The 16,088-nt window shown below is 45.0% G+C and overlaps 1 protein-coding gene across 1 annotated transcript; it reads right to left on the bottom strand.

The window, feature by feature from the left end:
• Positions 1–1,387: 1,387 nt before the first annotated feature.
• On the bottom strand, positions 1,388–2,059 carry LOC147959978 (uncharacterized). The gene has a single exon (XM_087533073.1). It carries the CDS (start codon positions 2,057–2,059, stop codon positions 1,388–1,390), a length of 672 nt encoding a protein of 223 aa, XP_087389199.1.
• Between the last annotated feature and the right edge of the window lie 14,029 nt (positions 2,060–16,088).

Raw genomic sequence — 16,088 nt, 5'->3', positions numbered from 1 at the left:
GAAACCCAACTTGCTTGAGCCAAAACTCACATTTACTGAATTTGGCGTAAAGCTGATGGTCGCGGAGTCGTTGTAGTACCGCTCGAAGGTGATCCTTGTGCTCGTCTTCACCCTTGGAGTAAATGAGGATGTCATCGATGAAGACTACCATGAATTTATCAAGGAAGTCCATGAATACTTTGTTCATCATATGCATGAAGAAAGCAAGGGCATTGGTGAGACCAAAGGACATCACGGTATATTCATAAAGACCGTACCGAGTAGTGAATGCGGTCTTAGGAATATCTTCCTTTTTAATCTTGAGCTGATGATATCCGGTCCGTAAATCGATCTTAGAGAATACTTTAGGCCCACTGAGCTGATCAAACAAATCATCAATCCTTGGCAGCGGGTATTTATTTTTGATGGTGACCTCATTCAGCTGGCGGTAATCTACGCACATGCGGAGACTACCATCCTTTTTATCCACAAAAATAGCGGGTGATCCCCATGGTGAAGAGCTGGGATGAATATATCCTTTCTGGAGCAGTTCATCAAGCTGTTTCTTTAGCTCCACTAATTCCGATAAGGGAATTCAGTAATACTTCTTATATAGCGGTGTAGTTCCAGGCACAAGATCTATTGCAAATTCCAGTTCTCGGTCTGGTGGCATGCCTGGCAGTTCTTCTGGAAATACATCGGGGTACTCGCTGACCACAGGAATTAGTTCCAACTCAGCCACAGCGGTGAAAACCACTTCTTGCTTGGGTATTTTCTTACGAGCGTATAATTTGGTAGTCTGCCCATTCAGACTGGTCAAAGTGACTTATCATGTTGTGCAGTTTATACAAACTTGATATTGGGTCAACCAATTCATACCCAATATAATATCCAACTTTTCAGACTCAATAATTATCAAAGAGGTTGGAAAGTAGACTTCGTTGATATTGATTCCCAGATTGCGGTAGACCATGTTGCTCTTGATTAGAGATCCCGGGGTTTGTACCAACATATTTTTGCCCAAAAGTGTACAAGGAAATTTGTTTTGGGCAGCAAAACTCCAAGAAATAAAAGAATGGGAAGCCCCAGAGTCAAATAAAATTATGGCAGGTATGTCATTAATAGAAAACATACCAATGATGACTTCAGGGTTCTCTTGTGCTTCATCGGCTGAGATATGATGCACGTACCCAGTAATGTTTCGCTGGGTTGGGTATGACTCAATAAAGTTGACTTGTGGCCTGAATGGGGCATTCGCTTTGTTGTTCTTGGGGCACTGTTTGGCATAATGCCCGTTCTGCCCACAATTGAAGCATGAATTATTGCGCTGACGCTCCTCATGTATTGGGTTGGTCACGACATTCTTGACTTGAGTGGTGGTCTTGTTAACATTCTGTTGCCAATTGGGCTAGTATTCCACCTGAGTCTGTTGCCAGGTTCGAGCCTTTTGCACTGGTTGCCCATCCTTCTTTGGCTCAAACTTACGCTTGTTGTCGTTGTTGTTGGCAGGCCTATTATCTAATACAAGCTTGTGCTCCCATTTAGCAATGAAAGCCTTGTTCACCAGAGTTTGGAAATCTGGGAAATCAAACATACTAAGAGTACACTGGAGTTGCGAATTTAAGCCTCCAACGAATCTGTCAATCTTCCTTTCCTTGGTGGCCACGTCATAAAGGGAGTAACGGGCCAGATGATTAAATTTTTGCAAATATTCCCCCACAGACTGATTTGCTTGGACGAGTGCGAGAAATTCACGCTGCTTAACCTTCATAACTCCAGTAGGGATATGATATTTCCGGAACTGATCCTTAAATTTTTCCCAGGTGATTTCTTCATCAGCAGGCCACATGGCCTTTGTATTTTCCCACCATATGGCAGCAGTGCCTTCAAGGTAATGAGTTGCAAATGGAACTTTATCATTTTCTTTAGTAAAAGCAATCTCAAGCTTTTTCTGAATGGTACGCAACCAATCGTCTGCATCCAATGGGTCAACAATCTGACTGAAACTGGGTGGCTTGGTCCTTTGAAAATCTGACAGCTTTGAGTAACGATCGTTCTGATTTCCATTCTGTCCAACCATAGCTTGCATACTTCTTAATATTTCAAGCAGATCATTGTTACTTCTTTCCTCAAACATACGCAGAATTTGCTCGGTTGAGGGTGGATTTGGCGATGGAGGCGGTGTCGGAAAGTATGGCTCAGGAGAATGTCCTGCCTGCCGTGCGGAACGGCGAACATGAGTTCCCTCACGAACATTGCTACTGCTGCCTCCCCGCGTCATCCTATTGTGGATTTTTCCCAAGACAACGCAATCAAGATGAGAAACATCCAATAATAAATTTGGGGAAAAGCCAGCGATAAATCCCAGAAGAAAAGAGCGAAGAAAATACGACGAATAAAGTCCCAACATAATTATACATAGACTCATACATGAAAGATAATCAACATGGCAGGTTCAACTACTCTCATACATGCAACGAAACATCATGACTCATACGGATACATCCGTACATTATCCTGATGACTGCGGATACTCCGAGGTACTACTGCTCTGCTGGTGCTGCGGTGTCCTCCCCTGAAGCGGACTCGGATCCTGAACTAACGTGGTTAATGGTAACCTCTGGGTTAAAGGTAACACGACGACGCTGCCTCGAGGGATCTCCCTCCGGGGTAGGTGCAGGATGAAGCATCGGGGCTATAGGAGTAGAGAGATGTGAAACCCACTCGGTAGGAGTACGGAGAGGGCTCACCGTCGAAGTGCCTGAGCTACTCGAGGGAGTAACCGATGAAATAGGGGAACTAGAACTGGCTGGAATATAGGGAGTAAATCCCAGAGAAGATGGAGTAGTGGCAGATCTAGTAGTGACCAAAGCAGTGGCTAAAGTAGTACGGGCACGAGTCAGCTCTCGAGCCAGCTCGTGGATCATAAGATAGCTAGCAGTGACATAAAGAGCAAGGTGGCTAGCAATGCTATCAGACTCCGGATCAATGATCTGGAAACGGACACTACCATTATCGTGCATAGAAGGGTAGTAAAAGAAACCTGGATGGTTTTGCATTCGGACCTCGTTGTAGCGAAGCTCAACAAGGACCTCGAATGCAGCAAGATGGACAACCTGAGAAGCGGTAGAGGCGTAACCGCTCCGAGAGGTACGAGTGTAAGAGCCAGAATTGGAACTAGTGCGCAGAGTAACCACTGCGTGATACTCATACACTGAACCAGCTAGACGTTCCCGATACACACGATAGACTAGATCGTCTCCGAGGGGGTACAGTCGACGCCACACGTTGCGAAGAAGGTGCGGTGACGTGTACGGCATCAGCTACAGCTGGCACGGATACGGCACCGGAGCCATCTACACTCACAACCATTAGCAGGTTAGCATAAAAATATAAATCAAGTGCATGCAATGCAACAACCAGCTACAATTGCTACCGAGACTCAACTTAAACTCGCATCTAACATCCAGTTAACACATCGTAGTCTAGCGTGGCCTACAGTCAGTGTGGCTCTGATACCAAGCGTTGTGGCACCCCGGCTCAGAGTGACCGGTTTACCCTGCATTGCTGGCCCAGAGACCATGTCTTCTGGCAACACACAACATCTTGGTACAGAAAAACAACCGCTTTATTAATGCTAGCGGCTCAGAGTTTATATTACAACAGATGTCGAGGCCGAGCAGCACGCACGATGCGGCTGAACAATATGTACATTATTTAGTGAACATAAAGGGGCCTCGATCATAACAACTACATGGCAGCGGAACAACATCATAGCGGAAACTCCATATCACAGGGACACCGATGTGGACACGATCTAGACTCGAGCAGCGCTCCTTTCCAATGCGACTTTCCTGAAATCTGGCATGACACGCCAGGTCAGTAAATTGAATGTACTTGCAAGCTCACAACAAGCATAATCATAATGACAAACAATATCATGATATTTAACCAATTAATAATGCAATAATGTTCCAACATGCTGTGCTCATTCTCCTGGGAAAAACATCCCTCGGTACCGCCTTACCAATTGTGATCGTTCTCGGATCACAAACAAACCACCATCGCAATCTTAAGCAGAGTAACTTGTGATCCTTACGGCAATCACCACCAAAGTAACCCGTGATCCTTATGGCGATCACCCCCAAAGTAACTTGTGATCCTTACGGCGATCACCACCAAAGTAACTTGTGATCCTTACGGCGATCACCACCAAAGTAACTTGTGATCCTTACGGCGATCACCACCAAAGTAACTTGTGATCCTTACAGCGATTACCACCAAACCACCATCGTGGTCTCGAACATCTCGATGGCCTTTCAGACATCATCATTCGTGCAATGATCATAACTTAGTGTGCATGTTTATTAATCATTGACTCATGGTGGGACCTACTACGAGTTGTCCATAATCATGGACTCAGCTATCAATAGACTATACACTCTGCAGAGGTCTCACACTGTACCCACACCTCGGAACCCATGGCCTCGCACTCCAATTCGGGTGGACCAACGACATTCCGACGAAACCCTTCCATTGCCATGACACTCTCTAGGCCACTCCGACCCAATCCCCAACGGGCTAGTCCTGGGTGGCCCCGTGTCTATCAAAGACACACCGACCACCGTCGTGGCCAAAACTTCCCTCACGGGGACCGGTACCAAAAAAACATCTCAAACATGGGCACACAAGGTTATGCCTGCCTACCGGGCCAGGGTAAGCACGTCCATAACCTTCCCTAGTTGGAGGCACTGACCAGAGCCATGTCAATGAACCGAATCAAGGCCTTCCCACAAAGGAGAATGTGGTTGCACCGGGAAAATCTCGATTCAGCGGCACCATGACCCAGTCAACGATATATTTAGGTTGAGTTATATTCAGGTTCAACTTAAAAAGGAGAATGACCGGTGTCATAGCATGCCATGAAATGCAATACTACACATGCATCACATAATACGAAAATGACTGATGTCAACCATAGTCACACTAAACACAAGCATCAACAACTTGTATTACTTTCCTGGTCTTACTTTAACCATTTATTTTGCAGCAAGCAATATTATTTTCTCATGCAAGAAAATAACTCCGATTAATTCCTCACATGCATAGCAAAGCTTCTACGCAAGCAAATCCCAATTTCTTTATCAACCAAGTTAGGCTCAAACATTCTGTAAATTAGGTAATTTGACTAAACAAGCACTTAACAGGATATTTTCTAGCAAATTTAACCAATTTTATTTAGGTAAGAAAATATCTTTAATCCATTATCCATATGCATAACAAATCATTTTATCATTACCACAATTATATCTTAGCTTCTTTACCAACTAAGCTAGTTTCAAGGTTCTGTAAAATCAAGCATAATGCCAACACACACTTAACAGAATATAAATAACATAATAGTTATTTAAATGCATGGATTAATCATATCATTCAAGTAAGAAAATCATCAATATTGAAAATGGCACCATGAAAATGTTGTTGTGGCTTGCCTTAGTGCAGATGAGGTTCACAAGCCTTCTGGTGATCCTCAAGACAAGCCTCACCCTCTGAAAATAGTTTTAAACACAAGAAGAAAATATCAAGAACTCTTCTAAAAATCACCAGAAATTCTAAACACCTCAGAAAAATCTCATTTTTGGTGAGCTGTTAGATTTCTTTGCAAAGAACAATATGCAAAAAGAATCGATTCATATGGACTTATGGTTGAAAAGTTATGACTATTTGAAGCTCTCTAGAATTGAATTAAGTTTGAATTTAAATAAATATACTAGGGGGTGACGTTGAAGGCGTAAAACCTCAGGGCGCCACCACTCGTACCGCTTCACGCGCGTACAGAAGGGCTGACTACTGGGCCCCGCTAGTCAGGTGAGAAGTCAGGGAAGAAGGAAACAGAGGGAGTCGCAGCTCCGCCGGAGCTCTCGCCGGCGACGAGGACTCCTTGGCCAAAACGAGAGGGAGGGATGGAGAGAGGGGACGGTGGCGCACCTGCTCGTACCCGTAGCGTGGCTAGGGGTGGTCGGACGGCGTCGGGATCAACCTCGCAAGCGGAGGAAGAACGCGGTGGTCGCCGGAGATGAAGAAGACGGCAAGCAGAGGCAACTCCAGGGGCTCCAGGTGGGCGTGATGGCTACACCGGAGAGAGGAGAAGGCCCTAGAAGTGTTGCCCTAGCCTGGGATGGGCTGGAGCTACTGCAGCGACCAGAGGGGATTGCCGGCGAGCTCGAGCTCGAGGACAGCGGCCCGCGGCCTGCCCGGCCGGGATACGGCTTCCTACTTGCTTGTGGGTTGTGTGGGAGTGGTGGATGGTGCTCGAGGAGGCTGGGGGCGGCTCCATTTACAGGTGAGCGGGGAGGGGGGGTTCAGGCTCCTCCGGTGGACATCTGTCCACGGCGCCCGGTGACGAGCGGCGTTAGTGAGATGGGGAGAAGGCGACGCAGCTCATGCGGGAACTGTGGGCGAGCGGGGACGAGCACAGGAGCGAGGGGAAGGCGATGAGCACAGTGCACACCGCACTGTTGGGTTGGCCGGACCGCGCCCGTGCTCGTTGTGGCAAGCTCCGACGTCGGCGAGCGCCAGGAAGGAGTTAAGGGTGTTGAGACGAAGATGGTGGCGAAGTTTGGCGCGCTACGGCAGGCGGGGGAAGTGAGCACATGCGAACAGAGTGTTCGGCGGCACCCAGAGCGCGTCGACACGCATGCCAGCACCCCTGGACGAACGCGGTCACCGCGTGGACTATGACATCAGGCCGAGCTGAGCCTAAACTTCATGGGTGGCGTGTTGTTCGTGGTAGATTGAGAGGTTACCATGCTTTAGTTTGGATCCATCTGAAGTAGAGAAGTTTTTACATGCCAGGTAAGTTTCTGGTCAGTAACTTTGAGAGGTTACTGAGGTCAAATGGTTGGGAGTTGGAGGCTGAGCTTTGGAGGTTAGCCATGAGTTACTAAGGTGAAGATGCACAAGAAAAACCAGGCACAATGGAGCAAGTAAAATGGTAGTTGCTGTAGAAACCACCATTTCTGTCCAGAACAGAAAATATTTTCTGTAGCAAAAATATTCCAAAAAGTGATGAAATATTTTTGATCAGGAAGGTGCTCTAGGGTTCAAATAATATTTGTGGATTATCTCAGATTTTTCTGAGCCATAAAAATTAGGGTTGCTTTGGAGCATAGTGATCTAGCTAGGGTTTTGGAGAGAGAAATGAATATTTTTCATTTAAGAAAAATATTCCAAAGATTATTTTGGGGTAGATCAGAAGGGGAATGATGATAAGGGAGGGAAATGAAGCACTTGGGTGAAAGCCAAAGGTACCCAAGTGTTTAAGTCCATATGAAAAGATTCAAAAACTCCAAGTTTCAAATTGAACCCAAAACAAGCAAATGAGAGAGGGCAAAAACCAGTCTGTCACATATTAAAATCAAATAAGTTTTGTATTCGGATTTTTATCGTTATTTTATTTGAATTAGGAAAAATATGCGTTTTTCAAAATTGCATTAGAGTCCCAAATAAATGTTCATCTAGTCCGGTAGATATTTAGAGGATGGGAAAATTTATTTCATGATTTTTGGAGTCCGTTTAGTATTTCTTTTATTTCTTTTTTCTTCATGGAATAATTTTTTTAAAAAAGAAGTCAACCGACCTACGGGCCGTACCCGAGCCGGATTCCTCCGCCCGGGGGGGGGGGGGCTTTAAAAGCCGTAGCCCAAGCCGCCCCGAGGCCCAGCCGCCGCCGCCGCCAGCCCACCCGTGCCCCGCCGCCCAAACCCTAGCCGCCGTCGCCGCGTAGCTGCCGCCGCCGCGCCGCCGCCTGCCGCCGCTGCCTCACCTGACACGCCGGAGGTAGCCGCCGCCGTCCTAGGTTTTCGCAAGAAAACTGATTGGTTTTTTTTGAAACCCAAGATCCAGTTTTTTATTTTTAGATCTGTTTTTTTGTTTAGTTATTTAGCGGACGTTCGTCCATACATTTGTTTTAATGAACGGTTTTCGTCCGTTAGTCACACATAGCGAACGTTCGTTCGTTAGTCTGTTCATCAGTTTTTCTTTTTCTCGGATTTTTCGCGATTATTTTCGATCGCGATTTCTTATCCGATTTTCGTTTTAGTATAACTTTTCGCTCGTTTATCGGAATCAGGCGATTCAAGCGCTCTAGATCTTCGTCTCGAAGCCCTCTTTCTGTTTAACCAACTTAAACAAGTTTTTGCTACTGTAAAATTTGAGTTTACTCCAGATTAGTAATCGAAGTTGTCTCTTTTGCAGTTGGAGTTTGGTTGCTTTGTTTGATTTGATTCTTTTTGCAAACGAGAGTTCTTAAGTTGAACTTTCTGGTTAGATCTTATTATTTGAGTTTTACCCATGCTTCTTGCTTGATTGCTTATTGTATGCTTGTTTGATTGTGATAGAGTACCCGGAGTGCGAAGCGTGCTACTACGAGTCTCTAGGTTTCACGGATCATCAGCAAGGCAAGTAACACTTTGATCATACCTCTTTACTACCCAGTTTTTATTGCATTAGATCAACCCTCAAACAATTGCATGGTTAGGATTTGGATAAATTGTGGGTTGGAAAGTAGATGAGGTAGTACCTATTCACCTATTTTATTATCAAACACTGGGAGTTACCTCTATGTTGCTTATATTGCTATGCTATGCTAATAGACGTGGTTTGGCTTTGAGTGTATCCATGACAGATCTGAGTTATTAATTAATGGTTAACTTAAGGTGGCAACTTTAATACACATCTGGGTGGATTGAGGCACCTGGGGAACCCAATGATTGCCTGTATTTTTGGAAATCCCGGGGCACCGTGTGATATTCCTATGGACTTCCACCTAGGCTCAAAGGGATCATAAGATTATTCATGCTGGAAACTTCCGTGTGCAGCCACATGCCATTATGGGCTCTGGCATAGTTGAGTAAGTTGTTGGAAACCTTTCCATGATGGGCTAGCAGATGTAGGGGATTGTAGGTGTACCGGCCTATCTATCGGTTAAGGGGACTTCTTCAGAAAGACTGTGTCTCGGTCATCCATTTCTCAAACATTATGTAGTGTGAGAAATCCAACGGAGGAGATCGAGTCTTGTGGGGAAAAGTGCACAAACCTCTGCAGAGTGTACAAACTAATCATGGTTAGCCGTGTCCCTGGTTATGGACATCTTGAGTATCTAGTTCTTGGATTATCATGTGGATCTCATCACTCTTAAATATAATTTGATTGGGTTATTAACTACTTTTAATTGGATTGAGATGGGGTTTAGTGATGTCTACTACACAACCTTCTTCTTGTGGACGTTGTTGGGCCTCCAAGTGCAGAGGTTTGTAGGACAGTAGCAAATTTTCCTCAAGTGGATGACCTAAGGTTTATCAATCCGTAGGAGGCGTAGGATGAAGATGGTCTCTCTCAAGCAACCCTGCAACCAAATAACAAAGAGTCTCTTGTGTCCCCAACACACCCAATACAATGGTAAATTGTATAGGTGCACTAGTTCGGCGAAGAGATGGTGATACAAGTGGTATATGGATAGAAGATAATGATTTTTGTAATCTGGAAATATAAAAACAGCAAGGTAACGAATGATAAAAGTGAGCGTAAACGGTATTGCAATGCTAGGAAACAAGGCCTAGGGTTCATACTTTCGCTAGTGTAAGTTCCCTCAACAATGATAACATAATTGGATCACATAACTATCCCTCAACATGTAACAAAGAGTCACTCCAAAGTCACTAATAGCGGAGAACGAACGAAGAGATTATGGTAGGGTACGAAATCACCTCAAAGTTATTCTTTCCAATCAATACTTTGGGCTATTCCTATAAGTGTCACAAACAGCCCTAGAGTTCATACTAGAATAACACCTTAAGACACAAATCAACCAAAACCCTAATCTCACCTAGATACTCCAATGTCACCTCAAGTATCCGTGGGTATGATTATACGATATGCATCACACAATCTCAGATTCATCTATTCAACCAACACATAGAACCTCAAAGAGTGCCCCAAAGTTTCTACTGGAGAATCACAACGAAAACATGTGCCAACCCCTATGCATAGGTTCATGGGTGGAACCCGCAAGTTGATCACCAAAACATACATCAAGTGAATTACGTGATATCCCATTGTCACCACGGATACGCACGGCAAGACATACATCAAGTGTTCTCAAATCTTTAAAGACTCAATCCGATAAGATAACTTCGAAGGGGAAACTCAATCCATTACAAGAGAGTAGAGGGGGAGGAGAAACATCATAGGATCCAAATATAATAGCAAAGCTCGTGATACATCAAGATCGTATCACCTCAAGAACACGAGAGAGAGAGATCAAACACATAGCTAGTGGTACATACCCTCAGCCCCGAGGGAGAACTACTCCCTCCTCGTCATGGAGAGCACCAGGATGATGAAGATGGCCACCGAAGAGGGATTGCCCCTCCGGCAGGGTGCCGGAACGGGTCTAGATTGGCTTTCGGTGGCTACGGAGGCTTCTGGCGGTGGAACTCCCGATCTATTGTGCTCCCGGATGTTTGTAGGGTATATGGAGATATATAGGCGGAAGAAGTACGTCAGGGGGCCACGAGGGGACCATGAGGGTGGAGGGCGCGCCCAGGGGGGGTTGGCGCGCCCCCTGCCTTGTGGCCTCCTCGTAGATCCCCTGACGTGCACTCCAAGTCTTCTGGGCTTCTTTCCTTCCAAAAATGAGTTCCGTGAAGTTTCAGGTCAATTGGACTCTGTTTGATTTTCCTTTTCTTTGAAACCCTAAAACAAGGTAAAAACATAAACTGGCACTGGGCTCTGGGTTAATAGGTTAGTCCCAAAAATGATATAAAAGTGTATAATAAATCCCATAAACATCCAAAGTTGATAATATAATAGCATGGAACAATAAAAAAATTATAGATACGTTGGAGACGTATCATTTACCATTCTCAATATTTTTCAACCAACTTGGTAGTTAAATAAAATATATTCCTTTGCAGTAGGGAAAAATTGGCTTTTCGCAAAACCTATTAACCATACAGCCTCCACCAGCCATATATGCATCTAGTGATAGCTTTACTATGTTATACTCTCTTGTGTTACATTGCCAGCATATTCCATGTGCTGACCTGTTTTCGGGCTGCAACGTATTATGTTGTAGACTTTTCAGATGACGAGTAAGGTGCCTTAGGTCATGGTCTGTCACTCAGTGATGCCGTTGGAGTTGATGGTCTCACTTTATCTTCCAAGCCTTCCGTTGTTATCGTATTAGATGGCCTTAAGCCATATTTATTGTAATAAGTTCTCTTTTGAGACATTCAATGTAATAAGTGTGTGGTTGCTACTTTGTTATAAATCCTCAAGTATTGTGCGTGTTAGCATTACCGATCCAGGGATGACACTGATGCACAGAGATCAGACTGTTTGAGGTCTGGTTGCTACAAGATGGTATCAGAGCACACGCTGACTGTAGGACACGACCACTAAGCTAAAGCCCTAGATCACTACTCTCTCCTCATTTCTGACTCCTCTCCATTTTCTACTCTTTAGGATGGCGGACGCAAGGAACAAGTTTGCACAACCGTACGAAGAAACACCCTTTGGACGACACTTGAAGGAAGTCACTAGGTACCTGAACATTGGAATACCAAGCTTCACCGGGACTTACAATGCCACTTTACCAGAAGAGGAGCGCTGGATGATTCAAGTCCAAGTTCCAGGAAGGGCATTTATGCCAGTCACTAAGCCCATAGAGTTTTCCTTTGATGCACCAACCTAGAGTCTAGGAAAGAGTATGGCAGCCCACATCACCATGGGACGCATTGGAGAAGTTTACCATAAGGAGCTTAAGGATACTATCTACCAGATTTGTGGGCGCCGAGATGAGCAATGGGAGATGATCAGCACCTGGAAGGATAGATCCATTGCATCTTTCATCCAGGAGTTAAACTAGCATATTCGCCACCAGGAGAATCAGATGTGCGTAGGCATGATAGATCTGAAGAAGGCAATGACAAGGATCACAGAGCTGGAGGAAGAACTCAAGGCTACTCGCGAAGATTATGAGGACTAAATCGTCGTACTAGTGGAGAAGAATGACGACCTGACAAGGAAGCTAGGAGTATTCATGGGAGACCCCCGCCAAGAGGAGAAGACGATGAACCCAGGGAGATTCGTTCTGAAGACTACATCATCATCGATGACTCCGACTCGGACCCCGATGATAGCGATGATGACTATGTTGATGAAGCTGGAGCAGATATCATGGAGTCTTCGACCGATCAATTCTTCTAGTCGACGACCAAAATAGTAGTAGTATCCCACCATGTATATAGTATAGTCCGAGCACTTTTGTAACGATAGTTCTAGACCGATTGTATGCCTTGCTTGATTTGATTGAGTGTTTTGTTTGTGTTTGTCTCATATGCATATGGGTAGTGTTTTGTCACTAGACCTCATTCTATTTTATTCTCTTCCCTCTAAACCCTCAGATGCCTCCGAGACGTGACCCCGGATTTACCTTTCCAGCGGAGCTCACTCAATTGATCCAGCAGCAGAATACCTTGATGTAGTTGTTAGTTCAGAACCAAGGCAACAACAACAACAACCCACCACCACTCCCCTAGTTGACAACTTAGCCTGTTTTCTGAGGTTGCAGCCGCAAGTGTTTTCCAGTAGCACCAAGACAATAGTTGCAGATGATTGGCTCCGCGGGATTGGAAGGGAATTAACCACTGCAGGATGCACAGATGCTGAGAAGGTGCGTTTTGCCGCACACCAATTGGATGGACCAGCAGCCTCATGGTGGGAGAATTACACTTTCACCTATCCTATAGCCACTATTACATGGGACCAGTTCCAGCAGGCCTTTCGCACTGCCCATGTATCAACAGGAGCTATGGCCATGAAGAAGCGTGAGTTTCACAACTTACGCCAAGGAGGACGCACAGTTGGCCAGTATGTTGATGACTTTAGTAAGCTAGCACGTTATGCCCCAGATGACGTCGCTACAGATGCAGCTAAGCAGGAGAAGTTCCTAGAAGGACTGAATGATGAGCTGAGCATGCAGTTGATGGTAGCAAATTTCAATAACCACCAGGAGTTGGTAGATAGAGCTCTCATGATTGAAGGGAAGCAGCAGCAGATTGATGACCGCAAGAGGAAGTATGGACAGGGGAAGTATAATTCTGGAGCTCAGCAGAGACCCCGTTTTACCCCGAACTCGGGAGGACCCCTTCAGCATAACCATGGAGGTCCTAATCACCCTGGAGGGAGTTCGCACAACCATAGTGGCACCAAGAACGTGAATGGTAATGGAGCAAGCAACGAACAAAACCGTTCCAATCCAGCAACGCCCGCCAAGAAGGATCTAAGCCACGTTACTTGCTACAAGTGCCAGAAGACCGGACATTACGCTAATGAATGTCCTGAAGCTAAGAATGGAAACGGCAATGGAAGCTCTGGGAAGAATGCCAACCCTTTCAATAGGGGACAAGTGAACCATGTTAACGTGGAGGAGATTGAAGCCCAGCCGGATGCAGTAATCGGTAAGTTTTTGGTTAAGTCATTTACTGCAGTCGTTCTTTTCGGTACTGGTGCATTGCATTCATACATATCAAGGGGGTTTGTGGATAAGTATAAGTTTCCCACTAGAGTTCTTAAGACACCCAAGATAGTAACCTCACCCGGAGTCGAGTATATGGCAAGCAGTGGATGTTTTCAGTTGCCATTAACCATAGGTAGTCATGTTTTCCCTTCTGACTTGATAATTTTGGAGTCGTAAGGTTTGGATGTGATTCTGGGTATGGATTAGCTATCGATGTATGGAGGAAACATCGATTGCGCCAGTAAGTCGATTTTGCTCACCACCCCAGAAGGAAGAAGGATCAAGTATGTATCCCGGCATGTGCCGATTAGGACTCAAGTAAATTCCTTATCAGGAGTTGTATAGGAGGAAGTACCAGTGGTGAATGATTTCCCGGATGTATTTCCAGAAGAGTTGCCAGACATGCCACCGGATAGAGACATTGAGTTTTTGATTGAGCTTTTGCCAGGCACAGGGCCAATATCTAAGAGACCATACAGGATGACCGCACAGGATTTAGAGGAAATTAACAAGAAGATTAAGGAGTTACTGGATAAAGGATGTATTCACCCAAGCTCGTCACCTTGGGGATCACCAGTACTTCTAGTGGAGAAGAAGGATGGATCGTTAAGGATGGTTATTGATTATCGAGGATTGAATGAGGTGACGATCAAGAACAAGTACCCACTGCCGATGATCAATGATTTGTTTGATCAGCTACAAGGAGCTAAGGTGTTTTCCAAGATCGATCTACGGTCAGGGTACCACCAACTGAAGATTCGAGAGCAGGATATACCTAAGGCAACTTTTACCACAAGGTACGGGCTATATGAGTATACAGTTATGTCATTTGGCCTGACTAATGCACCTGCCTATTTCATGAACATGATGAACAAGGTGTTTATGGAGTTTTTAGATAAGTTTGTTGTGGTGTTCATAGATGATATTCTGGTCTACTCGAAGAATGAAGAGGAGCATAAAAAACATTTGCCTTTTGGTACTTGGGAAGCTCATAGAACATCAGCTATACGCCAAGTTCAGCAAGTGCAAGTTTTGGTTGAAGGAAGTTGGATTCCTTGGACATGTTATATCCGGAGAAAGAATAGCGGTAGACCCCAACAAAGTCGTCACTCTGACAAATTGGGAGGCACCCACGTCAGTTGGAGAGATCCGGAGTTTTCTTGGACTCGCAGGATACTACCGGAGGTTCATTGAGAATTTCTCGAAGATTGCAAAGCCTATGACGGAGTTGTTGAAGAAGGACACCAAGTTCAAATGGACTGAGTAATGTGAGGCTAGTTTTCAGGAGTTGAAGAAACGCTTGGTTACATCACCAGTGTTGATCCTGCCAGATCAACGCAAGGACTATGAAGTGTATTGCGATGCTTCTCGTCGAGGACTTGGAGTAGTGCTTATGCAGGAAGGAAGAGTTGTTTCATATGCCTCACGACAGCTTAAACCCCATGAGTTAAATTATGCCATGCATGATTTGGAGTTAGCAGCCGTAGTGCATGCCTTGAAAACTTGGAGACATTTTCTCATCGGAAAACATTGTGAAGTATACACGGATCACAAGAGTTTGAAGTATATCTTCACGCAGAAGGAGTTGAATCTCATACAGAGGAGATGGTTGGAACTCATTAAGGATTATGACATGAAGTTGCATTATCATCCCGGAAAGGCTAACATAGTAGCCGATGCGTTGAGCCGCAAGAGTCATGTCAACACACTCATGACCGGAGAGTTACCTAAGGAGTTAGCAGAAGACCTTCGTGAACTATGTTTGGAAATAGTTCCGAGAGGTTATGTAGAAGCTTTGGAGATTCAGTCTACTTTGATGGATAAGATCAGAGAAGCTCAGAGGACAGAAAAGGAGATAGCCGAGATAAAGGAAAGGATGAGCAAAGGAAAAGCCAAGGGATTTCGTGAGGATGAGCATGATACCTTATGGTTTGAGGACCGCGTATATGTGCCAAATGATCAGGAGATTGGGAAGCTGATTTTACAGGAGGCCCATGATTCGCCATATTCGATTCACCCAGGAAATACCAAGATGTATCTGGATTTGAAGGATAGTTTCTGGTGGACCGGAATGAAGAAGGATATTGCAGAGTATGTAGCAGTTTGTGATGTATGTCATAGAGTAAGGCAGAGCATCAGAAGCCAACAGGATTGCTACAGCCATTGGCGATACCCGAGTGGAAGTGGGATAAGCTAGGCATGGATTTTATCACGGGATTACCCAGGACTCGTTCAGGCTATGACTCGATATGGGTTGTAGTCGATCGTTTGACTAAAGTAGCTTATTTCATCCCAGTGAAGACCACTTACACCAGTGCTAAGTTGGCAAAGATATACATGACCAGGATTGTATGTTTGCATGGAGTTCCTAGGACAATTGTATCAGACAGAGGAACCTGGTTTACCTCAAAGTTTTGGAATCAGTTACATGAAACTTTGGGAACTAGGCTAGAGTTCAGTACATCTTTTCACCCGCAGAAGGATGGACAGACTGAGAGAGTCAATCAAATTTTGGAGGACATGTTGA

Source organism: Triticum urartu, chromosome 7A, assembly GCF_056163025.1.
Source record: "Triticum urartu cultivar PI428250 chromosome 7A, HENAU_Tu73, whole genome shotgun sequence".
NCBI lineage: Eukaryota > Viridiplantae > Streptophyta > Magnoliopsida > Poales > Poaceae > Triticum > Triticum urartu.
Note: the sequence above shows the minus strand (reverse complement) of the source record. Positions and strands in the feature narration are given on the sequence as shown.

Bases quoted from the DNA above. Each gene is read 5' to 3' on its own strand.
- LOC147959978 (XM_087533073.1), bottom strand. From the start codon at position 2,059: ATGGTTGGACAGAATGGAAATCAGAACGATCGTTACTCAAAGCTGTCA.